This window comes from Ictalurus punctatus, chromosome 15 (assembly GCF_001660625.3).
Source record: "Ictalurus punctatus breed USDA103 chromosome 15, Coco_2.0, whole genome shotgun sequence".
Lineage (NCBI taxonomy): Eukaryota > Metazoa > Chordata > Actinopteri > Siluriformes > Ictaluridae > Ictalurus > Ictalurus punctatus.
Window position 1 is genome coordinate 4056005 of NC_030430.2, and position 26419 is coordinate 4082423.

The 26419-nt window shown below is 40.8% G+C and overlaps 2 protein-coding genes across 7 annotated transcripts; one reads left to right on the forward strand and one right to left on the reverse strand.

The window, feature by feature from the left end:
- Positions 1-2549: 2549 nt before the first annotated feature.
- Positions 2550-16353, reverse strand: nol9 (nucleolar protein 9). Of its 4 annotated transcripts, none has more exons than XM_017487385.3 (13): positions 16225-16353; positions 13898-14447; positions 12383-12605; positions 12151-12281; positions 11459-11603; positions 9233-9329; positions 7703-7800; positions 7380-7541; positions 7013-7265; positions 6703-6817; positions 5065-5239; positions 4370-4503; positions 2550-2776 (listed from the first exon to the last, which is right to left on the reverse strand). In XM_017487385.3, the coding sequence occupies exons 2-13, from the start codon at positions 14393-14395 to the stop codon at positions 2648-2650; spliced, it is 2160 nt and encodes a 719-aa protein (XP_017342874.1). In that variant the 5' UTR covers positions 14396-14447; positions 16225-16353; the 3' UTR covers positions 2550-2647. The 4 variants fall into 4 exon arrangements, with proteins under 4 accessions (XP_017342874.1, XP_017342875.1, XP_017342878.1 ...); XM_017487386.3 differs by lacking the exon at positions 16225-16353 and adding an exon at positions 15840-15960; XM_017487389.2 differs by lacking the exon at positions 16225-16353 and adding an exon at positions 15639-15833.
- On the forward strand, positions 16132-26381 carry zbtb48 (zinc finger and BTB domain containing 48). 3 transcript variants are annotated; one of them, XM_017487391.3, is made up of 11 exons: positions 16132-16298; positions 16736-16928; positions 17359-18087; positions 18951-19334; positions 19482-19574; positions 21771-21857; positions 22468-22622; positions 23401-23537; positions 23757-23921; positions 24270-24358; positions 25012-26381. In XM_017487391.3, the coding sequence occupies exons 3-11, from the start codon at positions 17368-17370 to the stop codon at positions 25285-25287; spliced, it is 2106 nt and encodes a 701-aa protein (XP_017342880.1). In that variant the 5' UTR covers positions 16132-16298; positions 16736-16928; positions 17359-17367; the 3' UTR covers positions 25288-26381. The 3 variants fall into 3 exon arrangements, with proteins under 3 accessions (XP_017342880.1, XP_017342881.1, XP_017342879.1); XM_017487392.3 differs by lacking the exon at positions 16736-16928 and having other exon boundaries at positions 16132-16293; XM_017487390.3 differs by lacking the exon at positions 16736-16928 and having other exon boundaries at positions 16133-16298.
- Positions 26382-26419: the final 38 nt, after the last annotated feature.

Sequence of the window (26419 nt, forward strand, 5' to 3'; positions counted from 1 at the left end):
TATGTGAATGGATACCATGCTCACGCTACATAGTTCAGTCTAGTAATTAGAAACATGTTTAAATTAAGCTTAACATAAGCAAGGAAATTGCATTTTGATGAGAAACTAAATATTTTTTATTTAAACTATACACAATATGTTCTCTTAACTCTGAATGGCCACGTTTTCTCAGCGTTATTGATTAATTAACAGCAGCACATCCTGACATGTTTATTCTTCTTATACCACAGCAAACTGCCAACATTAAAGGAAAAATGATTAACGAACGACACTTTTTTTTGTTGTCCATTTATAGTTACATTTAATGTTGTGGAATGTCTCAATGCTAGCTTTTATTTTATTATTTACAAATGGAAGTTTATGTATTAATAATTAAGTATATGACAAGGTTCCCATTGCCAGAATATCTGATCTCTGTATCCTTATAGTCAAGGGACTACCCCGATGGTTTAAAAATGAGTACAAGCTTGACATGACTAATATAGTCTTCATGAATTGCACAGGAACATTAGACCTGTCAGAGCTGGTCAAAGGTCCAGTGGCAAGGCTTATTTTCAAGTGTGTATCCAGTAGACCATGCTGCATCTTCAGATGACCAGATTTATGTTTGGCATAAGCGAGAGATCGGGTGCATATCTGGATTCTGACAGTAGTATAGATCCTCTGTAAGCCAGTACTCGAGGCTAGTTGTAACAGAGATCTGTACAAATTTTCTTTGTTTACTTTGAGTAGTGGAGAGAGTTTCCTTGATCTTAAGAGTTATTATGGATATGATAATGTGATGTTTTTAAACTGAGGTTACTATCAGGAAGGATTCCTAGATTAATGACGTGGTTCCTCGTGTTTAGAATCAGAGTGTTGAGATCGCTCCTTTATTTGATCCTCATTTTCACTAATAAGGACCTCTGATATTTGTCTATCTACATGTTAACACGTTATCTAAACAATCAGTAAACTAAACAGACCTCTGAGTACCAGGAATGATACAGCTGTACGTCATCTGCCTATAGCTGGACAGAAGTGTTATATTGCTTTATTATGCCAGCTAATGATAAGTGGAGACATGTTTGGGGTCTGAACTTTGACATGGTTCAAAGAAGACTAAACAGGAAGTTATCCATGGTGAGCCGTTTTACACATTCCTCTTTATTCAGGGATGAATATACCAAATTATACCATCTAATTATACCATCCTAAGGCCATGCTTTTTACGCACACACACACACACACACACACACACACACAAAATGAAAAAAATTAGTTAGTTAACATAAGAAATTAGTTACCATAAGAAACTAAATAAGTAAAATATGAAAGTAAATAATTATATAAATAAAGTAAGTTATGTAAGTGAAGTAAATAATGTAAGAAACCAAGTAAAGCAAGTAAGTAAAGAAAGTGTGTAAATAAAGTAAGTTATGCAAGTTTATAAAGTAAGAAACCAAGTAAAGCAAGTAAGTAAAGAAAGTATATAAAGTAAATAAGTAAACTAAGTATGTAAAATAAATAAGTTAAGAAATTAAGTAAAAAGTAAGAATGTATCAAAAGTAAGCAAATAACCAAGAAAGTAAGTAGAGTAAGAAATTATATGCATAAAGTTAGATAAGTAATTAAAGTAAGCATCTAAGTTACTATTTCTCAAACTAAATCAAAACAAAAATGGGTTTGGTAAAATGTATGTAAACTAACAGTTGAATTTTGTCCCTTTTGTAGGACACGTTTATTTATTATTATAGTTATTATTTAGATATTACTGCAGCCTTGTCTATAGTTTGGTGCAAGTTATTTTTGTTTTCTCTCTCACATAAGGGATAAAAATAGGAGGCTTCATACTTAATACCAATTCTCTGAAAAGGATTCATGCAAAACATGCAATATATAAATCAGCAAAACACTTTTCTTTTTAAATCTTTTCTTTTTTTGTTTTTAAATTCACATCCTTTTTCATCTTTTTTGTTTTTTTTAACTCAACTTTCACCCTTATGTGTGAACACTGAAGAACAGTGTTCATCCTGTTAGTACAGTTGAAGAGACGTGTAGAATCGATGGCCAGGCACACCGTCACGGCCTAACACTTTACTAACACTTTGTTGTTGGTTTGTCTGTTTTTACTTTTCACCCATTTGTTTTTAACTGTACATTATCTATAAATAGAATTTGCAAAACCACCATTTGAGAGTTTTGCGAGTCATTATCTTCCTTCTAGGTGTTTAAAACAAACTTTAGCTGTAAAAATTAGTGAAATAATCAGATTTTCTTGACGAAAAGCGAAAACCCATTTTAATATCTTACAAGCTGTACAGTCTGGGAATGTTACCTGAAACAAACTGACAAATGAATAGTATGCAAGCAAACCTGTTACTATCGGTATCAGGAAATATCTGAAAATATAAAACAAGAGAGGAAAACACATATGTCAGGCAACAATGCTTTAAAGTAACCGTGTTCCATATGGCAAGGCGCTGGCTTAGGACTCCTAAAAACTACCATTCCCATCATGCACCGTGTCTTTAGATGGTCTATTGATCCAAGAAGCAAAATGTCGGTCATTCTGTACATTGGCAGCTGTAGCCTCTTTATTTGGTATATAAAACAATTACATCGATACAAACATCATTCGCTGAAAGTGAAGTCCATACACGAGAGCTTAGTTGTTCGTTTTAGCTTTGACAAAACACGATCTTGTGAGCCCTTTGTAAACGTGGACTTTTCCTGCGCCGGCAACCTCGAAGCTGTAATCGGTGGTGATGTAAGGCAGCTCAGTTTCAACACCATGCTGAAATGGAGAAAGATTGAAACACTTGAAATTTCACGGTGAGAGATTGAACAAGGAATACAAAAGATCTGGCCGGGGTGGGAGGGAAAAAAGACGAGGAAGAAGTGAATGATGGGCTGGTGTTATTTTAATCTCGTTTTACCATGACTACGCTATGAATTTGTTTAAAACATTTAAAATCATAAAAGGATGATGAATCATATTTTAGTCGAATGAATGTCATGAACACTAGGTTCCTAATGAAAACTTAATGGAAGTCATCGAATAGCAGGAGACCTGCCTTGCATTGCTTAAGAAAGGAGTCCTCTCGAGTGTGCTAATTCTGGAGCGAGTTCACGGAGTACGTTTCTGTTCAGATGAAGCACATCATTTTGCCTCACAAACTCTCTTTACTACAAGTAACGCGCCGCATATAAACAGGAGTCTTATCGTCGCTTCTCTCGGCTGATCTCCGTCCCACATCAGTGAGTAATCACTAATTACTTCCCTTAGTCCTGTTGGATGAATTTCTTCTTGTTATTAGGTCATTAAACATTTTACAGCAGTCATCTGTACAGAGCGTGCAAGTGCATCGCGGACATCTCCGGTTATATCTTCTTATAAACTACTTATGATCAAAACCTGACACTCGGCTCCCGAGCGGCACAACGGAAAAGCGTCCGCTCTATCTTCGGGAAAAGAGGATATCCTGATAATGCCACGTCCGTCTGAGAGAACAAATCTGGCCGGGCTCTCTGGATTGAAGGGATTATTCTTTCCCCTGACAATCAATCAGAGTGACGCTAACTGCATCGGGTGCTCATGTATGCGGAAGAGGGCGGATAGTGCTTTCCTCAGCGTGTGTTACGCTGACCTGTGATGCTGCATGGGCAACGGTTTCAAAAGTTGTGGCTGGTTGGATTCATGTGTCAGGTGGGTAAGGAGATCACACTTAGACAGCAGTGTTTATTAAACTGGGTCAAGCCTTACAAAGTAAGGTATAATAATAATAATAATAATAATAATAATAATAATAATAATATCAAAACTCTGGAGTAACACAAATGGGGAATTATCTTTGATAAAAAAAAAATCCAAAATAAATATAAGAAATAATAAGTAATAATTTGATATTTTAGCATCTTCAAAGTCGACGCCCTTTTTTGACTAGAATTTCCAGAAATGTATTCTTGGCGTTTTCTCGACCGATTTCTTGAGGAATTTCCCTCTGTTTAAAAAAAGATATTTTTGTGAATAAAATGTTAGTTTTCTAATGAAAGAAATGAGTACGTCGGCACGATTATATTTTTGTCTACGCCACCGATTTCACACATTTAATCATACACCTTCAGATCAAAAGCTTTTTAAGAGGATGAGAAACATTTCAGTCGAGTGCCCACAAACTTTTGACCATATATTTACATTTTCCCAAAAGTGGAGAATTCCCAGTAGGCAGAAATACACAATTATGCTCAACATTGTTGGCTGTTTTCCAGAATCTGACGGTATTTCCCCAGATGTGCAATAGTCTATATAATAAATAGTGAACGAATGACGGACGGAGTGACTTCTTGTTCCGTGAATGCTTTATGTGATCACGGCGCAGACTTTTACCTGGACGGCGAGGAGGATTCTAGGCAGCGTGATCTCCCCTAGTAGCAGGCAGTTGACCTGCCTCAGGCTCGCAGGAGGCACTGGTGTGACTAGAAAGTAGAGCCCTCGAGCCACGTCCACCCCTCTGAGAACACCTTCAACAAAGTGAGGCAAAAGTGACACCAACAGTCAGTTTCAATTTCAGCCAGTTGTTTTTTTAAACGAACTACTTTTACATGAGGACTGCATTCGACGCTGCAAATGACAAACCACAGACTTGTCCCCCCCCCCCCGCAGAATGTGCAAGTTGAGATGAGCAACAAAATAAGACCTGCATGCAACAATGTGGTATTATCAGCCTCTTCTGTACTCTAGATATCTAAGCATGTAAACCTGAGACTAAATGGGAAAATGGCTATACTGCTTTAACAAGACGGGGATAAAATACACCAATGTCTTTTTGATACGACTTGAACTACTTGAGCTAATCAAATTATATACGTCACATCTCATCTCTCGCAAAGAGCCGACACGACTTTAAACCCGTGTGTGAAAACAGTCTGATCTTTTTTTTTTTTTTAAACAATACAGAACAAAAGTTCACCGAGGTTTTGACTTGCCCACTTTGCGTCGTCATGCATACATGGTATTCTACCCATCCTTGATCTCCAGCTGAAAAAAAAAGAAAAGAAAAAGAGGAAGTGCTGTGTACTCACCTAAGCCCACACACTGACAGATGGGTGTCTGAGACAGCAGCACAGGTCCACCTCTTCCTGCCACTTTTTCACTCAGACAGCACAGAGCCACTAAACTGGCATTAGCAGTGTACAGGATGTGGTTGGGTGCCACGTTGCAGTGAGTGACTCCGAGAGCTACAGCCGAGTGGGGCACCTACGTTAAAGCCCGTATAATAGTGCAAAGACAGTGTAAATAGCCATATAGACAAGTTCTATTTGTCACACACAAATTCCTAAGAATCATTTGACATGCCGATGAATGCGTCCTGATGAACCGAAAATGCGGAATAAAACATAACACGGCATGCAGTTACAGGAAAATAATCAACGACAGAGCGGTTACTTTTTAACAACACTACGTCCTCGTCTTGCTCTACAGCCAACGATACAATTTTTTATTAATGAAAAGAACGGCAGCTCGTATAGTTTTTATCCATTTATTTAATGTTGTTCTGGTTCCTTCTCACTGGCTGATTGTTCTCACTACTTTCCCTACTACAAAACTTTATTTGAAAAAAAAAAACAAAGCCAGGAAGGCTGTGAGAACTCGAGCAATGGGTCTGTGAATCACTTATACCCTTTTTGCCGTATTAACATATATAGTTATAACATTGGCATCGTCACTGATCTGCGGAGAGGAGGACTCTGGTAAAGATCTCAAGAGATCCGCAACATCCGCTCAAATCTGCTGTCTCACACAGCTTATGCTCAAAGCCTTCATCTTTTGAATCGGGCTTGTTTTATGCAAGTCAACAATTCCAGTGTGACTTGAAAAGCCTGACTTACATAACAAACGCGGACAACAGCTTCGTTTTCTGTTTGGCACCGGATTCATTCGATTTAAACGTGTTTGAACGAGTATTACTCGACACTCGCTGCCAAAGCGTATTATTTCCAGGGTCTGTGTGCCACATTCAGGAAAACAAAGTAAAACCAAAAGATAACTATTAGAGGTCAACCGATTGATCAGTTTTGCCAAGTAAGTGGCACTGATAACCGAGTGCTGGAACTATTGGTTCTTGGCAAAAATCCACACCGATAGTGGCTGAGAAGGGTCCGCTGTCCTTATACAGTAATGACAGCAGCCTCTAGAGGTGAAATAAAAACTATCCCTGACAAATTTTGTTATGTTTGAAGTGTTTTTTTATTCATTCTGGACGTCCCTGTTTTTATTTATTTGGAGTGTTTTTTTTTGTTTCAGTTTATTTTATGTTTACTTTAATATTTATTAGTAGTTAATATATATTTATTTCATTAAAAAAGTACAGTACCTTTTCATGGTACGGTCAGTACAATTTATTTTTGTAATAAATTTCAGCAATATTTTACTTTGAATGTTATGTTTTCATTCAGTATCAATTTGGAAAAACTATCAGGTGATTAATCCGCCCAACTTGGTTATCGGTAATGGTAAAAATCCACTGTCGGTTGATCACTAATAACTATGGTAGCAAAAGGAAAAAAAAAAAAATCTTGATCAAATTTAAAAAAAAAAGACAATACAGTTTAAGGTCATGTTCGCTGGAGCTGCACTTTAAACATGTTGATGTGGATTTTGTTTGCATTTGAATGAGCATGTGGAGATGAAACTGGTTCTGACAGCTCTGTTGTGTTTACCTGGTAGGGGGTGAAGCAGTGCAGGGGGCGGATGGGGCCGGGTTCGGCAGACTGTAGCTGGCTGAAGTAACCCAGCAATGCCAGGTCACGCAGCTCGTTACTGCGCTGGTGACGCCTGCACAGAGGACCAAAAGAAAAAAGGAAGAAAAAAAAAACCTCCTACAGTGCGGTGCTTTTCCTTCTTTATTGCTTGAGTCAGTTATGTCTTGAAAGTATTACAAAAAAAAGTTAAACACGCAGTGATGCGTCCTGGTCTTGAAGGGGCTACATAATTAAACATTCACAGCTGTGAGCACTTCACATGTCTTACATTTCCCCAGCGGTCCCGGCCCCTTCGAACTCGGAGTGGATGCTGAGCAGCATGTGACCCCGCCCTGTGAGCTGATTGGCTGGATCCTCTGCCAGGGCCGACTGCGCTGGGGGATGCGTGTGCCAGCCGTGGGCAGAGCGCAGGAAGTCGGGGGTGAGAGTATGGCACTGGGGCGTGTCGCCGTAGCTCAGCTGCACAACATGGGTGACGGAGAAGAAGCGGATGAGGTCCACCAGCACCTGGAAACCATGACCTGTGGGAGAATAATAATTTTTTTTTTTTTAAACTTGCAGTGGAGAAACGTTCTAAATGACATTATAGCACACATGAGCTCTGTTCCTCCAAACCTATAGTGGCAGTGGCTGACCTTTCACCCATCCCATGGTGTTAATGATGACTGGGTTCTCTCCACTGTAGTGTCTCCACAGGGATTTGAGCGAGTCCAGGTAGCGGTCTAGATCAGCCTGGCAGTCTGCCTGTCCGTAAAACACCATGTGCTCCGGCTCTCGCTGGTGTGTAAACGGAGGGCCTGAGAGAGAGAGAGAATTAACGCTGCTGTCAGTGGCTTCAAAAAAATAAAATAAAATAAAAATGAGTGCTTCATGAATAGCTTTGTGAATTCAATCAGACTTGTAATTTTATCCTAGTCTGATGAATACAGCTTGTGTAGGAGTAGTGAGATATACACACCTAGCAGTGGCTCGGTCACTGTGATTAAGGAGAGACACCCGGGAGGTGTGAACTCAGTCTGGCCAAGATCACACTCCAAATACTCTACGCTTGCAGTGCTGGGCACACACACACACACACACACACACACAAAATGTAACATACAAAAGCACAGAGCTCCACCTAGCATCCATCTGAACCCAGCATAATGTCTGCATGCGATAAAGAATACAGGGCACTTTATGAATTGAGATCCACTGAAACATTTTTAAAAATGTAAATGTTGGAATTATCGTCTTTGTTTTAGTTAACGCTAGCCTCAGTTTAGAGCACATCTCTTTTTCACACCAGTAACTTTGTTTTATTCAGGGTGAATGTGTGGTTTTGTGTGTGATAGTGTACGCAGTGATGTCACAGCAGATTTAATTCCATAAGCGGTGGAAAAAAAACAAACAAAACCAAAAAATCTAATTAGGAATGGCATTAAAATCCTAAAATCCACTCAAAATTCAAATCCCCAAAAATGTAATGCATATTAAAGGCCTTTAGTTTGTAAAAATGAATTTCAGACAAACCGCTATTGTATTAACTTTATTATTCGTGCTAAGTTATTATTGTTAGTACTCTAGAATTTGAAAGAGGACAAAAGGATTTGAAGAATTTCCCATTATATACACACACACACATATATATTATATACATACATTATATAATATATATATATATATATATATATATATATATATATATATATATATATATATATATATATATATATGCACACACACACACACACACACAAGTATATATATACATACATATATATATATACACACACACACACACACACACACACAAGTATATATATATATATATATATATATATACACACACACACACACACACACACACACACACAAGTAAATGTACAAATTAGTACAAAATAGTGGTTTCTCTTAATTTGAACTTGCTAGGGGTAAGAAATGTCTTCAAAAACAGAATTAAAAATGACGGGTTATGGTTTTGAGATTGAATAAATACATACATAAATAAATAAATAAATAAAAAGTTTAAAGCTGCAAGCAGCATTTTTGGGGGCCAAGCACCTGGATTCGGTGAGCCACACATTCACAAATGCACCACGATTGGTGCATAAGCAATCACAGGAAAGCAGAGCCATAACTATAGGCGAAACAGATGCAGGAACGATAAAATAACCGTTTGGAATATCAGAGGTCCTTTGAGGACTTTTGTTTAGACAGGTCTCAAGACAATGTGAGCCACATTTGGTGAAGATCGGACAACGTTTGGAGGAAGAGTAGTTAAAAACGGCAGTAAGATGGAAGCATTTTCAGCATGTTATTGTAACTTTTGACCTATAAGTGGCGCGGTCACTAAATGTGTCACACAGCCTCAGGGTATGGTCCTGAAGATTCCTACCAAGATTTGCGTCAGTGTGCAAGATCGTTGCTGAGATACAGCCTCATGGATGAGAATGCAGAATGGATCGGTTTAACCTTTATAAACATTAACCGTTATAATGGCACTTACTGGTTAAGAAGGCTGTTGATGAGATGTCTGTTGAAGGTCGACTTGCCAGAGTTTTTGGACCCACACACGAGAATAATGGGACAGCGATCAAAATCCCCTGTGGATAAAGATTACACTTTGATTGTATACAATTTTATACAATTTAGTGGGAAGAAAAAAAAGAATCAGAGATTCTGTAAAGATCTGTTTAAAGAAGAGTTAATGACCAAACTGAAGTGACACATGATCTGTATCCTGATATGTACAGTGCATCCGGAAAGTATTCACAGCGCTTCACTTGTCCCACATTTTGTTATGTTACAGGCTCATTCCAAAATGGATTAAATTCATTATTTTCCTCAAAATTCTACAAACAATACCCCATAATGACAACGTGAAAGAAAAAAAAAAAAAGCACATGTACATAAGTACTCACAGCCTTTGCCCTGACACCCAAAATGGAGCTCAGGTGCAGCCTGTTTCCACTGATCATCCTTGAGATGTTTCTACAACTTGATTGGAGTCCACCTGTGGTAAATTCAGTTGATTGGACATGTTTTGGAAAGGCACACACCTGTCTGTATAAGGTCCCACAGTTAACAATGAATGTCAGAGCACAAACCAAGCTATGAAGTCCAAGGAATTGTCTGTAGACAGGATTGTATCAAGGCACAGACCTGAGGAAGGGTACAGAAACATTTCTGCAGCATTGAAGGTCCCAATGAGCACAGTGGCCTCAATCATCCATAAATGGAAGAAGTTTGGAACCAGAAGGACTCTTCCTAGAGCTGATCGCCCGGCCAAACTGAGCGATCGGGGGAGAAGGGCCTTAGTCGGGGAGGTGACCAAAAACCCGATGGTCACTCTGACAGAGCTCCAGCGTGTCTCTGTGGAGAGAGGAGAACCTTCCAGAATTACAACCATCTCTGCAGCACTCCACCAATCAGGCCTGTATGGTAGAGTGGCCAGACGGAAGCCACTCCTCAGTAAAAGGCACATGACAGCACGCCTGGAGTTTGCCAAAAGGCACCTGAAGGACTCTCAGACCAAGACAAAGATTGAACTCTTTGGCCTGAATGGCAAGCGTCATGTCTGGAGGAAACCAGGCACCAGTCGTCACCTGGCCAGTACCATCCCTACAGTGAAGCATAGTGGTGGCAGCATTATGCTGTGGGGATGTTTTTCAGCGGCAGGAACTGGGAGACTAGTCAGAATCGAGGGAAAGATGAATGCAGCAATGTACAGAGACATCCTTGACGAAAACCTGCTCCAGAGCGCTCTGGACCTCAGACTGGGGCGGAGGTTCATCTTCCAACAGGACAATGACCCTAAGCACACAGCCAAGATAACGAAGGAGTGGCTACAGGACAACTCTGTGAATGTCCTTGAGTGGCCCAGCCAGAGCCCAGACTTGAACCCGATTGAACATCTCTGGAGAGATCTGAAAATGGCTGTGCACCGACGCTCCCCATCCAACCTGATGGAGCTTGAAATGTCCTGCAAAGAAGAATGGGAGAAACTGCCCAGAAATAGGTGTGCCAAGCTTGTAGCATCATACTCAAAAAGACTTGAGGCTGTAATTGTTGCCAAAGGTTCTTCAACAAGGTATTGAGCAAAGGCTGTGAATACTTGTGTACATGTGCTTTTTTTGTTTTTTATTTTTAATAAATTTGCAAAGATTTCAAACAAACTTCTTTCACGTTGTCATTATGGGGTATTGTTTGTAGAATTCTGAGGAAAACAATGAATTTAATCCATTTTGGAATAAGGCTGTAACATAACAAAATGTGGGAAAAGTGAAGTGTTGTGAATACTTTCCGGATTCACTGTTGGTCTGCAAACAAACTGAGAAACTTAAGCATGTCGGTCAACAGTTTAAAAACACACTCACTTCATTTTTATTTCCCCCCACGTTTTAGAATAATAATTTTTTTAAAAAATAATCAAAACTCTGGAGTAACACAAATGGAGCTATGGGAATTATGTTGTGAAAAAAACCCTAAACAAATCAAAATAATTTCATATTTTAGAATCTTCAAAGTAGACGCCCGTTTTGTCTAGAATTTCCAGAAATGTATTCTTGACGTTTTCTCGACCGATTTCTTGAGGAATTTCCCTGAGATGAATTTTAAACGGTATTAAAGGAGTTCACACCTACGCTGGACTCTTATCGGCTGCTTTTCGGAACATTTCATGTTGTGCGAGTTTTAGTGTGTGTATACACTGTATGGTGGAGTGTGTGTGTACCTTCCCAGGCACTGAGCAGGCTACTGAGGGCCTCTTTATAGCTGTTGGATGCCACCAGGCCGCGTGCACAGGAACCCTGCAGCGCCGTGACGCCCACGGCTGAGAGAGCTGCGTTACATACGGCAGTCTCGGAGCGCAGCTCCTTCTGCAAAACACACGCAACATACACGTCATCTTCAGTCACTTCAAACCTGCTCTTTACACTCTTTCTCTGGTCGACTTCTGTGTGTGTAATCTTTCTCTTTTGATCCTGCAGCCAGGATATAAAGTATAAAACTAGGACAACGTAGACGCTTGGTTGAACTGCAGACACTTAAGGTACACATCGTAAGTAGTAGTGTTTATTCTTTATATTCTTTATTGCGCAGAGTGACGTCATACGGTCACCAGCTAATCAGAAGCCAGATCTGACATAAACAGGAAATACTATGTACGTGATCAAGACAACATTTCTCAGTTGTGACGTTTACATCAAGCAAGCTGTGCTAACTTACACTATATCAGAACGCCCTTTTAAACCTTTTGTGACGTAACGATAATTCATTTTGATGCGTGACATCTTGCGCTAGTTGAGGAAAGCACTCGTTATGCCTAATAAAAAAAATCCCTACTTGTACTTCAATTACTGACTAGCTTTATTCATCACAGATAATGAACCTACCAGGAAAGTGTGTGTATCCCAGCAAACTCACCGAGCTCAGGCCAAAGAGTTGACCGAGTTCACCAAAGCTGCCGAGGAAGCGTGTGAGCGCCGTGTCCAGCGGCTGAAGCAGCACCACGCACGAGTCAGCATTCACCTCACTCAGCAGTCTCTTCGGAGGCTCTGCGACACCGACGCCACACAAAAAGTCACACCAAAAAAATAATAATAAAAACTTAAACTTTTCTAATCTTTGCAAAAAAGCAGCATTAATAAGTTATTACCTGACAAGAGGTACTTGCGGACGATGGCCCTGGCCTCCAGTCGGCTTTCCTTCCTGCTCTTGGCTGAAGCCGAGCAGTCGGTCATGCCCCTGATGGTGAGGGGACAGTGGGACACAGGTGAGAAGAGAGGATAAGGCTGCTGGCCCTGCTCTATCGTGAAGCCCAGCACTTCCACACGACCGCTCAGGCACGTGAGCAGGCATTTCCCCCGAAAACACAGCGACTGCAAACACAACAGAGAGCAGAAATTCACGAGGCGCATAACTTACACAGGGATTTGACTTAAGGATGCAGAGTGTGTACAACACTGAATGCTTCTAGTTCAATGAATAAGATCAGCAGGTAGAACTAGCCTTTGCTAGAGGTCGACTGATTGATCGGTTTTGCCAATAAATCAGCACAGATAAGCGATTGCTTATAAGCAATCGGTTATCGGCAAAAATCCACACCAATTGAAGTCGTAGATGGTTCAATTTCCAGGTCACGTCCTCACAAGAGCGGCTGAGGAGGGTCCGCTGTCATTATACAGTTCAAGAGCGGCCTCTAGAGGGGAAATAAAAACCATCACTGGCTAATTTTTTGTTGTGTTATTGTAAGTATTTTTTTTCCATTTTGGATGTCTCTATTTTTATTTATTTGGAGTGCTACTGTGCGTTTCAGTTTAGAAATAAAAAACATTTTATTTACTTTAATAATTATTAGTACTTAATATATATTTATTTAATTTGGAAAAAACTCCAGTACATTTTCATGGGAAAGTCAGTACTGTTTATTTTTGCAATGAAGTTCCGCAATATTTTACTTTGAATGTCATGTTTTCATTCAATATCAATTTTAAAAACTATCGGTCGATTAATCGGTTATCGGCAGGTAGGTACCGCCTGACTTGGTTATGGGTTTCGGTAAAATCCACTATCGGTCGACCTCTAGTCTTTGACATAAATAAGCCTGCATTTTAAAACCCCATCAGTGTGTGGCAGTGAAAAATGCTGCCAGTGAGATTAATTATACACGCATAAAAAAACAAGCAGATTGTGTGTCTGGGCTAGAAGTTGTTTTAATCATAGTAGGAATAAAAACAGAAGTATAATGGCAATTAAAGGCACACCCAATCTAAAAGTATGTAAACAACAGTATGAGTTTTTGTTGTTGCTGTAAATGGGTTAAATGCACTGAAAAACCTCTTTCAAAAGTTGTGAACATGTTCCACTTTAATTCTAAACAATAATGAGTCATTACTCTGAGAAACATTCGGATTGTTTTGTAGAGCCAAGGCATAGTTTAGATCAGGGGCGTTAGCTGGACTGTTAATCATCTGGGGCTGAGCTGAGATTCTTCTCAATCCAAAAAAAAAAAAAAAAGTACTTCTAAATATGCGTTTTTTTCTCTTCTTGCATGTGAGGGCTAATTGCTTAAATAATATGCAAATTGGACAGAAAGTAGGATTTATCATAAAGCTTGCCTCTGGGGTTATTACTGTCATTATATGAAACGATTATTTTCCTGCTTTTTTACCTGGCCTTGCTTCAGGACCAACACTGTGTGGTTCTGGGAGTGGTCATACTGGGCGTGGTATTCAGACACCTCCTCTTCCTCTAACTGATTCGAAACAGAGTTCCCTTCACCTCCTTCCTTCTCCAAACCGTTCTGAAGAACACTCTTGGCGTAAGACCTCCAGTCCTGGGAATCCTCCGAGTCGCTCTCCAGCTCAGTACCTCCGTTGGCGGTGACGTGAGGCGCAGTCACAGCTTTGCTTTTCGCCTGTGATAAATGTCCATCTTCGGACAGTACAGCCGCAGCCTTGGCGTAAGACTTCTGTAACCGTTTCACTTTGGGCTTCTGTCTGTTAACAAGCTCGTTCTCAATCTTTGCTGTCGAAGGCCCCGGGCTGTGGCTGGAGGGGTCCGCGTGGCGGATTTTCTTCCCGTGGGTGCGCCACTTGTTTTTCATGTGGCGTTTCGTGGTATTTCGATGCTCGTGTCTGGAGCGAGAGGAGACTTTGTGCACCTTCATGGTTACTGCTTGTGAACTTTCATTGGCACTGGCTCACGGTGTGAAAGAACACCTGGGGAGGGGGGAGAGAGCGAGACAAGGATATCAGCTCCACATGAAATGGCTTGAGAGCCATGATTTGAAACAAGAAACGAGACTGATGGTCTGCTGAAGTGTAAACAAACTTTACAGTAGCTTAGCGAACTACATTTCTATCTTCAAACTCTTTAAAACGGGCTTCAGCCGATTTCATACCTGCTTTTTAGTCATACTAATTTGCACACATAATCGCCTGTTCCCCAAGTGTCTTTCAGACATAGTAAAACGCACTGCGGGTGGAAATTTATTCGATTTGCGTCAACATCGCCCTTCGTTTTGCACGTTTTAGCAGAAATGTCCTGATTTGCGAATTCTGTTCTGACAAATTCCACCCTCTTCCAAATAAATAATAAATAATAATAAACTCCAGAAATATTTATTCTAAAGCAGCGGGACGGTTACAAAAAATTAAAGTGTGCAAACGGCCAATGAGCTTCTACTGCAGAGCAAGACCCACCCCCAGGGGTGGCGCATATACTCTAGAGACCATTTAATTGGATGAACACAAGACTAGTACGGGATGAGTCATAGAAAGATTTTAAACCGATGAATTTGTGAGCTTTTTTGCATTTTAAAAGATATACCATGATATTGGTGTCATTTAGGGACCGGCACAAAAGCTTTGAAACACCCATTTTGTTTTTCGAATACTCTAGATAGACCAGGAAGACGACAACATTGTGGCTTTATCGTCAAAAAGCCTACTGGTTTAAACATTTTGTTGTTCATAACTAAATGATTCTTGTTTTCTGCTACTCGTCATGCTCCACTCACTGGTCCATTTCCAAATAGCGCGCTAGTGGATCAATAGTACACTCCGCAGGCTGTAGAAAGCATCATCTCCTATCCTACTTAGTGCACGTTTATAGGGAGCAAGAAGCCATTCGCGATTCAACCAGTGTTCAGCAATAAGTGAACTAGAACTGTGTGAACACGAACTACTTTGCTATTTATTTGCATTTACCTACTTACGCAGTTTCTCCTTAGCAAAGCACTGCCGGCTAACTCGCTAGCTAGCAAGCACTTACCTTTTTGTATGAACAGCTGATGGAAAGAGAACGTTCAAGAACATATAGCCATGAACGTTAAATAAATAAGTCTGTGTTGTTGTTGTTTTTTAAATGCAGAATTCTTTGGCTTTTTAGAGAGCTAGGAAATGAATTACCAGCTAGGGTCACTCCATGTGAACAGGCTCGGTCCTGTAACGTTTGAGCGCTAACGCTAACTGAGCGTAAAAGACTCGCATTAACTCCTATTTATGTTCTCCTGTGCAAACGCTCATAAACGAACGCAGAAAAATATATATTTGATATATGTATACACTTTAATATTTCTAGAATATTATAGAAAATATATACAATACAACCTGCTGTTGTCTAGCGTATGCTCGAAAAGCGGTATGGACCGTACATGGCGGTGGACAATACAAAAGTATCCCGGAGTTTATTTAGAATTATTTAACTTTTTTTTTTAATAGACAAAAAGTATAATGTATACGTACGGTTGTACAATCAATTTAATTAATAGTCATGCATAACGATTAAAGCTAAGTTTATACTTTGGTAACACACAGAGGATGTTATTACAATATTTTTTCAAGCAAAATATAAACCCGTTGCAATGTATTGCTTGGCCAACGACTATCGAGTTGCTAAGCACGTCATTTCCTGGTTTCCTCACAACATGGCGCTTTATTTTTTAGGCGAATAAAAAGCTTTAGTGCCGAATATATTATTTGTTTTACTACATACCAGTTTGAAATATAGGTTAGCTTGATATATGACAGAACATCGCGCGAGGTTTTAGAGACTGGAGCGAAGGTGAGGTAAGTCATTCGCCGCTGATTTAAGGGAACAGACTTTAGGGAGCGTCACTAAAATACACACATCATGCTCAACGTCGAGTTAATAGACCCAAACTGATATCTGCAACCATTAAGGCACTGGATAAAATGTAGAGAGTGCGTTAAGATGCAGTTTATTATAAGCATTTATACAAAAATAATAATACCAAATAATGGTAAATATACAGGCGTGCTCTTTAACTGACTACAGAATATTCCATATATTGTGTGAACCAAGGGCATAGATTTGCATATGGAATAATTTAGAATTTTAGAATTTAGAATCTTTTAGTCTTTAATCTGTCTATAATTTGTATTTAAATGTAAATACAAATCTTAATGTAAATATAGATGTTATATTTTAATAGACCATTTGGTTGTCAACATTAAACAGTCTTTTTTTTTTTTTTTTATCCCAGGGTGGGTGTCCCTACCAATATTGAGACCAAACCTACGCCCTTGGTGTGAACCCTGAATAATCAACACTGTAGTTGTGTGTTGGATAAATTACGACGGTTAAATCTTTTTCAGTCTCAATAATTCCGGGGTTTATTTTCATGGAGTTGAGCAGTGAGTTTTAAATCATTTCTGGGAGATTAATTTGAGAACAAGGTAAAAATTGAACAAACAAGCAAACAAACAAACAAAAAATACCCCCCAATTACAAATAAACGTATTTTGGTTTACAAAAGAAAAGGAACAGAGGCATCTACTCTTATTTAAATATGCAAATTAGAAACGCCCCCCAAAACTACTCGTGTCTGCCCCTGGACAGGAGTAGTTTTGGGGGCGTTTCAAATTTGCATATTTAAATGAGAGTAGATGCGTCTGTTCCTTTTACTTTTGTCAAATGGCATTTTACTGTGGAACTGCTGTCTTTGAATATATTATGCAATGCACATAAATATTGTGGCTTTTAAAACAAGGTTTGGGCGACTTTTATTTATTGGGGGGAAAAAAACCCCCACATTTATATCTCATATTTATGTCTTAATTGAATGTAAGTAATTTCAGTGCAGTTTTTCTATCGTGTCCATATCAGGCAGTTCTAATGGAGAGACGCACAGGAGAGGGTACTCACGCTCAGTGGGTGCTGTCTGAGCTCAACCACCAGAGGGGGCTTGGAAAGTTCTGCGACGTGATGCTCAACACTCAAAGCGGTCAGATGTTCCTGGCCCACCGCAGCATCCTCGCTTGCTTCAGCCAAATGTTCAAGGACTTGCATTCCTCCACATCGTATACACAGATCAACCTTCCACAAGACTGTCCTGTCGATGGCCTCGAGCTGCTGCTGCATTTCTTCTACACTGGCGAACTCCAGCTAAACAGCGATAACGAGGCGAAGGTTCGACGTGCTGCGAACGGCCTGTCTGTTCCCAATAGGTTCATTCCTGCACAGGGTTCAGTCTGCAGTGAAGACGTCGAAGGGAAGCCCCCTTTCCCCTCGTTGACCGAGGACACCAAACCTGACTTGACTGCGATACCACAATCAGCATCTCAACAGGAGGCGAAAAGCAATGGAGAAACCTCAGCGAGGCCAGAAGCAGCAGTTGCGGAGCTTGATGAGTCTCCCAGCACCAGCTCAGCCACGGTGACTCGCTCTGGCAGGAGGGTGAGGGGTCCAAGCAGGCTTTCCAGAGAGAATGCTGTTCCTGTAGACCCAAAACCAAGTGCAAAGAGAAAAAGAGCTGCAGCTCTCGAGGCCAAGGATGAGGACATCATCCTTACTGATGGAGAACAGACCAGTTACCAAATGCCAATTGAGGCTGAAGTAATTATATCACACAAAAAAACCTATTATAATATCATAGTCATAATTCGTAAGGTTAAATATAAATATTCTGTGAAAATCAATGTTGTCATTAGTATAATTTGAATGGTTTTATAATTAAGTGTATTTAATGTTTAGATTCCGTCGTTCATTTCTACATTAATGCACTATTATTAGGCCTATAAGATTAGTAAGGAGTGAAACATGACGAGGCATGCGGTTGTTATAATAAAATAACCAACAAATTTGATTATTTTCGAATACAAACGTGTCATTAGAAGTGTTTTATTCCTCTTATACCGCGACATTTTGCCAGTGATTCCAGTTTAATTAAAGAACGGCATGCCATTACATTTCTAATGCTGTGGAGCATCCACAAACATCTTCGTTCCTGTGATCACTTACGTTACAGCAGCTAGAAATGTTCCCTCTCTAGCCTCTCGTTTATTCTGTTTCTTAAAGTTTATAAGACAAAAAATGTAGCTCTGTCCTGCTGTCAGAGACGCCGTAATAAAAAATCCATTAACTGACCAATCAGAACTAAGAATTCAAAAATCACTGTGGTATAAGACTCTTCTACGAGTCTCTGTAAAAGATTTTGTCCGACGTAATCTTTTTTAGGTGAGATTTAATAATTGTGACCAGCCTCTCTCTTCCTTCTTCTTGTCTTGCACTCGTCTCTGGTAGCTTTATGGAAACTCTGCCTTTAACCAGATTGTAATTCTGCATCACATGTAAAAATGGAATAAACACAATGTAGTGTGAATGTAAAAACAAAACAAAAGCTCTTTGTGTACTTCTAAAAACCTTTTTAACGAACATCCTGTGATTGGTTGCTCTATATGATCTTTTCTTCTGTGCAGGACGGACCTGGTGATAATCTGAACGATGCTGCCGATGAAGACGATGAGGACAGCGTGGGGATTTTTACCGAGGACACGGACGAAGAGTACATGCCTCGCGATTCGCCCGTCACATCTCATAAAGGTCCACAAAGTAAGCGTAAACCGAAAGGAAGTTCCGGCGGTAAAGAAAACGGAGGCGGCTCTTCGAAAGATACACACAAGGGTTCTGTTCAGTGTCCTACGTGTCACAAAACATTCCTCAGCAAATACTACCTGAAAGTGCACAACAGGCGGCACACGGGGGAGAAGCCGTTCAAGTGTGGAAAATGCGGGAAATGCTATTATAGGAAAGAGAATTTGCAGGAGCACGAGGCCAGGAACTGCCTCAGCAGGACTGATATGGTGAGAGAAATATCTACTCAGCGTTAATGTGAACTGGCAGAACTCTCAGTGTATAAATGACGTGAAGAAATCCAATTCTTCAGGAAAAGGTTTGGTACATGTACGAGTTGACGATTCACTGAACCCCAAAAATCTTGTTCTGTCCAGATGTTTTTCTGTTCCACATGTCCGATGAGCTTTAAGAGGAGACAGGAGCTGCGTATGCACACAGTCACACACACGGGCGAGATGCCCAATAAGGTGATTTTCCCCCAACAGTGCATTCAAAACAAATGGGGCAAAAAATGAGGTGTTATTTTTACTTATTTGAATTTACAATTTTTTTTGTTGTTGCATTTGTTCATTTGATAATAAATGCAGCCCTGTATGTGTTAAGTAAAGAATAAAACACTTTTGGAGAGGCTGTTATAGAAAAAATAACCAACGACGTGGTGATGTGATGATTATTTTTTTAAGTAACAGTACATCCAGACGTGTTTTCTTCTTCTTCTGCTACAGCAGTTTTGCCAATGATTACCATTTCTTTATTAAAGGACACCACATCGTGCTTTTTAATCCGTTTATAGTTACATTTACATTTATATTCATTCAGTTAGCGGACGCTTTTATCCAAAACGACTTACAAATGAGGAAATGCAAGCAAAGCGGAGAACAATACAAGTAGTGCAACCTTACAAGATCTTTTAATTGAGTTCTAGAAAAGCAAGGGGGGGGGGGGGGGGGGGGGTGTTGGAGCGGCTTGTCATGTTAGAGTGAATCTATAAAACGTAACGAGTACATTTGGGCTTTTTCTGCTTAGACTAGATCTAGATAGGTCCAAAAGAATATAATTATTTCTATCATTTCTAGCAAGTCTTAACATCTCATCATAATCATTTCTCGAATCGCTAGTATCTCTTCCTTAGTTACAAAATATTTTTTACATTTTATAGTACTTAAAAATGAGGTAATTTTAAACAAAACCAACAAAAAGAAATGGTAAAATATAGGTACAGTGGACTCTGATACCAAATGCACTATCGATACCTTGATACTGGATCCGACTGTTTACATTTCTCAGGCAAGATTATAGTATAGGTCTTTAAAGTATCAGGTGTAAATTAAGTGATGACAGCAATTAACATTTGTGTTAAGAGTGCTGTTTGTTTAAACCAAATACACTCGCCGTCCACTTTATTATTAGGAACACCTGCACACTCATGCAGTTATCTAATCAACCAATCATGTGGCAGCAGCGCAGTGCAAAAAAAAAATGTTAAGTTTCCGCTCCCTCATCCAGTTTGAGATGTCAGACAGGCAGGCGGAGATGCGTGCTATGACGGATGGATCGTCAGGCCGGAAGGATAAATAGAGCTGGGTGTCATCAGAATAGCAGTGATATGAGAAGCTCGTGAGACTCAATCACAGGCCCTAGAGATGTAGTATAAATAGAAAAGAGCAGTGGACCCAGAACTGATCCCTGGGGAATTCCGGTTGTGAGTTGCTGAGTTTCTCAATACCTTGAAGGATCTGCCTGAGAGATAGGATTAGGAGAGCCATTCCGGTGATGCGTAGGCTGGAGAGAGTTGACCAGAGGCTCTGATGATGCGCAGCGTTAAAGGCAGCGGCGAGGTTGAGTAGGATGAGGACAGATGATGTTGAGGTCGGTCTTGAGGTGACGGAAAGCAGGGTGGTCTCCGTGGAGTGACTGCTTTTGAAGCCAGACAGCTTGGTGTCCAGGAGGTTGTTCTGTGTGAGGAAAGTGGAGATTTGTTTAAAAACTGCTCTTTCAGGGGTTTTGGACAGAAAAGGGAGGAGCGAGACAGGTCTGTAGGTGTAGATTCTCAGTGTTTTATGTGTCACTGTGTACAGATAGTCTGCCATGGTGTACTGTCTTTTCAGGGCCAAATAGCACTGCATTTTACTCTGCTGTTGTGTTTGGGTTTCCCAGTAGGTGATTTCCCTGTAGTTTTGTTTCATTTGTATTGTAATGTGGTCTAATCTGATGTGTTGGACTTTGTTGTTCTGGTCTGAAGCGTCAGTGTAGTAGGTGTTGGTGATCCTTCAGTGGCGGAAGAGCCTGTCTCTGGGTGTCTGGGGTGGAGAACTGGTTCCTGATTGATGTAACCTCGTTGGAAAAGAAAGTGGCGAGGTCGTCTGCCGTGAGAGAGGTAGGGGAAGCGGGAGGAGAGGGGCAGAGAAGAGAAGGAAAGGTTGCGAAGAGAATACGGGTGTTGGGCGAGCTCCCAATCGTCTCTGGTAGTATATGGCTTTGGCGGTAGAAAAAGAGGAAAGAGGTGTTAATAAAGTGGACGGTGAGTGTATATGGCATCATACATTTTATTGGTTTTATATAATTCATCAGTAATAAGAGCGATTATTATTTTATGGTATGGTATTTTATGGTTTTATTGGAAGCCTCTTCTGATCATACTGTAACATTGTCCCCGTTTGTAGTGCACTTCATGCTCGGAGCAGTTCATGCAGAAGAAAGAGCTCCGAAACCATATGATCAAAGTGCATGGAGCTCCTAAACCACATGCAGTAAGACATTTTGAACTTTTGTTCACGACGGCACACTAATTTCAACTCGGTTGCGTTTTATTTTCATTTGTATAGCGCTTTTTAGCAACAGACACAATGAAGACAAAGCAGCTTTCCAGAGATCCAGATGTAGATTTCTATTTAAATCTAAAGTTAAAAGTTCATCTCCTTCAGATGTTGGAAGGATGTTCAGTGTGATAAGAGTCGTAGGATGAGCACAGGACATCTTTTATGATTACAGCAGCAGCTCAGAGTACAGGTACAAATCTGCAGTATCCAGGTGGGATTGAAGCAAGGGTGAGAAGGTTTGGGAATAAAGCACATTTAAAATAGACATAGTCATGATTTACGTTCATGTCCAGAAGCCAGCGGAGTGATAATGTGTATTTTGTTAGTTATAGCAAATAGCCCTGGTGTTCTTCTTGTGACTCTGACTTTTTTACCGAATGTAAATGAGTTTTTCCAAGAGGAAATGTTGTGCTTTACTTTAAAACGTATTGATGTGATATTAAGAGATACCCTGAGATGCCCGGTGTTAAAGTATTGAACATAAAAGAAGAGTTAGATTTTTTTTTTTCTCATGCTTGTATGTTCCTTGTTTTTCCTCTAGTGCCGTCTGTGTCCCAAATGCTTCCTGTCGAGTACCGAGCTGCGCCTCCACGAAGCCGCCAAGCACCGGGGGGAGAAGCTGTTTGTGTGCGAGGAGTGCGGCCATCGAGCGTCCAGCCGCAACGGCCTACAGATGCACATCAAAGCCATTCACAGGTTTTCTTTACAATTCTTTACACACGGGACCTCGGATAGAAACAGCGTAGATGTAAGAATTCCATACAGGGCCTGCTACAGACATTTCCATACCTGGGATAGATATAGACCAGCGGTGTGCAATCTTATCCGGAAAGGGCCGGTGTGGCGCAGGTTTTCATTCCAACGAAGCCACGTCTGAGTCTAGTGAAAGCCAAGATCAACTGATTAAACAGGTGGAATCAGGTGTGGCTCCTGCTTGGTTGGAATGAAAACCTGCACTCACACCGGCACTTTCCGGATAAGACTGCCCACCGCTGGTCTAGACGATTGGCAACTTAAAGGAAAAAACAATGTTACAGTGTGTTAGTAAAGTGTTGGTCCACCACAAGCCAACAGAGAAGCTTTAATGTACCTCTAGGTCTCAACTTTTTCCTTTCATTTGTCATCCATCTGTGTATCCATGAGAATTCCATATATTCCATGTACCTTGCATAGGAAAACTCCCCGCAGGATCCTGGCTGGATATGGATATTCTCTAGAGTATTAAATGGTGGTATATGTGCAAAAATAATATTTTGTGATGATCTATTTCTTGCTTTTCTTGTTTATATTCATTCAATTCATTCCATTTCTACAATTGTTTACAGTTATTTTAATAGATAGATAGATACAATGTATAATAACCCACTTTAAAGTTTGGGTTTTTGTCGTTATTATTCTCGTTTTCTTTTTTTTTTTTTTAAACGCTCAGTCATATTTGTTGGCGAACACGCCAACGTTCTTCCCCCGTCTGCAGGAAGGAGCGTCCGTTCGTGTGCGAGATCTGCAATCATGCCTTTACTCAGAAGGTCAATCTGAACATGCACCGACGCACACACACGGGAGAGAAACCGTATCAGTGCCACCTCTGCGGCAAGACCTTTCGCACTCAGGGTAATTTGTCTTCTAACCTGCCTACAGTCCGTCTATCATAAACCAGGTGTATTCGGGTAAAATTAGTGAAGGTCCAGCTACTTAAAATTGACAAAAACATACAGGTAGTTATAGGACACTCTGAAATATCAACGGACTGTCTGTCTTCACTTATACGTCATATTAAAAGCTATTTGTGAGATTTTGGAGTTTGAATATCAGTCGTTTGTGTGTGTATAGCGAGCCTGGACAAGCATAATCGAACACACACGGGTGAGCGGCCATACAGCTGCGAGTTCTGCGAGCAACGGTTCACTGAGAAAGGACCACTGCAGCGCCACGTAGCCAGCAGACACCAAGAGGGACAGCCACACACCTGCCAAATCTGCAACAAGTCCTTCAAAGGTGAGCAGGCGTCCGGCAAATACAGGTTAATCCTAAAAAAAACAAAAAAACACACAACGTAGAAAAATGTTTTCGGTTATCGAGGTCAAGGTGAAGGAGTCGTATTCTCCCAAACCATCCACGGGCGTTCATTGGTTTTTATCACATGCTGCCATTTACGCCAAAATGTCTTTGCAGTGTCCTATCATAACACCTTGTTCCACGTGTCCTTAAATTCTAGCAAACGATGAGAGAAGCATTTTCATTGGCCTGTATGATGCCGTGCATGTACGACCTGTTGTCAGTGTGCAATCTGTGATGCCATATTGTGTCATCATGTTAAAAAAAAGATCTTGTTTCTCTTGCCAGCTATCGAGCAGCTTCGCGTACACGTGCGGAGACACAAAGGCATGAGGAATTTCGAGTGCACCGAGTGTGGCTACAAGTTCACCAGACAGGTACAGAGGCACCGAGCAACTCAGACATCACAGTCAAAGTTTAACAGTGAATGCAATATGTCCGGGGAGGCCACAGTGGCTTAATGGTTGCCTCAAACCTCCACGGTTGGGGGTTCGAATCTCGCTTCCACACCGGAGTTTGCATGTTCTCCCATTGCTTCGAGGGTTTCCTCCTCCAGTCTAAAGACACGTTGTTGGTTGTTTATCGTTTCCAAATTGTCCGTAGTGTGTGAACGGGTGGGCGATTGGGCCGTGCAAAGGGGTCGGCTTCACGTCCAAGGTGTCCCCTGCCTTGTGCCCAGAGACCCCTGGGATAGGCTCCAGGCTCCCCATGACCCTGTGTTGGATAAGCGGTATGGAACATGGATAAATGGATGGATGGAAACATGTCCATGGTCCTACAAGCTTTGGGGTTGTATTACACCACATTGGTGCTGATTATTTTCCTGTAACAGCATATGCCAGTGTGTTGTTCCTCATATAATCAACCTCCACTTTGTGCTGGACCTCATCCCACACCCCCACATTAGTGCTGATTATTATTATTATTATTATTATTATTATTATTATATTTTAATAACCTCACACCCTGTCAGTTTGTGTTACTTACTTTGAAGCCAGCTTTAGTTTGTTAATTATGTCCTTGTGTTCAGGCTCACTTGCGGCGGCACTTGCAGATCCACAACCGTGTGGAGAACTACAACCCACGCCAGAGGAAACTGCGCAACCTCATAGTGGTGGAAGCTCCTGCAGCAGGACAGGACCAGGCAGACGAAGCAGAAAGCGTGGCGCAGCCAGACTCTGGCAGCATGAAGGATGCCGAGCAGGAAAGCTTCGGCATGGATGACGTGATGGAGGTGCTGGTGACGGACACGTTTCCCATTCAGTCAGATATGGTGGTGGAGCTGCAGGGTGACGGGAAAGCTTGAAGGAGAACAGAAGAGCAAGGTGCTGAAAGGTGCAACGCTAAGGCCAGTTTTGTTCATTTCTGAGGACGGGCACAAGCGAAACGAACGCAGGATACATACAAAGCATCTTTGATTCAGCTTTTCCAAGATACAAACAATATATTTATTGTGGTGTAGGTTCCAGCTATGCTCCTACACTACTTTCGTCTAACTATAAAGGCTCTCAGATGAGTCAGGACTAGAATGAAGGATTTAGAGCATAAATATGCCTTTATATTCCACAAATATAGCATGGGATGCATTTTCACAAAATCATTACGATATTCAAATTGGATATTTGTGTGGCGGCCTGGGAAAACCCCTCACGTGGTGAAATTTGCTTCAAGACATCTTTAGACAGACTTGTTTTGTTTGTTAAACTGACTCCTCACACAACATGACTTTTTCAGAATGGAGTCAGTCATCGCTTATTATTAAGTAGTGCTTACACCAGCTTTTTCTTTTTTTTAACTCCTATGGTCATCAGCATGTGCTAGGATTTTCTTGTTGGCAATGTTGACAGCTCTGGTCGAGAAGTCAGTGTATGTTATAGGTGGAAAAATCCTAAACCAACCCCAAATTTAGCGTTATGTTTTCAGGCTGCTTGGCAGAATTAAGCCACCACAACATGGGGTATTCGGGCCCAGGGATGTCCAGTCTTATCCGCAAAAAGCCGGTGCAGGTTTTCATTCCAACCAAGCAGAAGCTACACCTGATTGCACCTGTTTAAGCAGGTGATCTTGGCTTTCCGTAGTCACCGCTGTGGCTTCTGCTTGGGTGGAATGAAAACCTGCACCCATACCAGCCCCTTCAGGATAAGATTGGACACCCCTGTTCTAGATACTTTTGTAAAAAACAAAAACACTGACACAGTTTTGGGGAAATACATTTATGGTTGAGCAAAAGTGTCAAAATCTACAGATTAGTCATAACATTTACCATTTTTGATACGGGAGACCTGAAATCTACACTGCGACAGCTGATGGGTTTTCCTACATCGTCACACTTATGTATATATTTGGTCAATGGTTTGTCCCAAACATTTCATATGCAAATACTATGAAAAAAAAACAAAACACACATTGTATGACATCATGGTGATGTCATTACACCC

Bases quoted from the DNA above. Each gene is read 5' to 3' on its own strand.
- nol9 (XM_017487385.3), bottom strand. From the start codon at position 14,395: ATGAAGGTGCACAAAGTCTCCTCTCGCTCCAGACACGAGCATCGAAAT. The intron at 12,606-13,897 runs GTAAAAAAGCAG...TTGTGTTTGCAG, and splicing joins TGGTCCTGAAGCAAGGCCAG to TCGCTGTGTTTTCGGGGGAA. The intron at 7,542-7,702 runs GTGTGTATATCT...TCTCTCTCTCAG, and splicing joins AGTGACCGAGCCACTGCTAG to GCCCTCCGTTTACACACCAG.
- zbtb48 (XM_017487391.3), top strand. From the start codon at position 17,368: ATGGAGAGACGCACAGGAGAGGGTACTCACGCTCAGTGGGTGCTGTCT. The intron at 21,858-22,467 runs GTAAGACATTTT...TTTTTCCTCTAG, and splicing joins GAGCTCCTAAACCACATGCA to TGCCGTCTGTGTCCCAAATG. The intron at 23,922-24,269 runs GTGAGCAGGCGT...TTCTCTTGCCAG, and splicing joins CTGCAACAAGTCCTTCAAAG to CTATCGAGCAGCTTCGCGTA.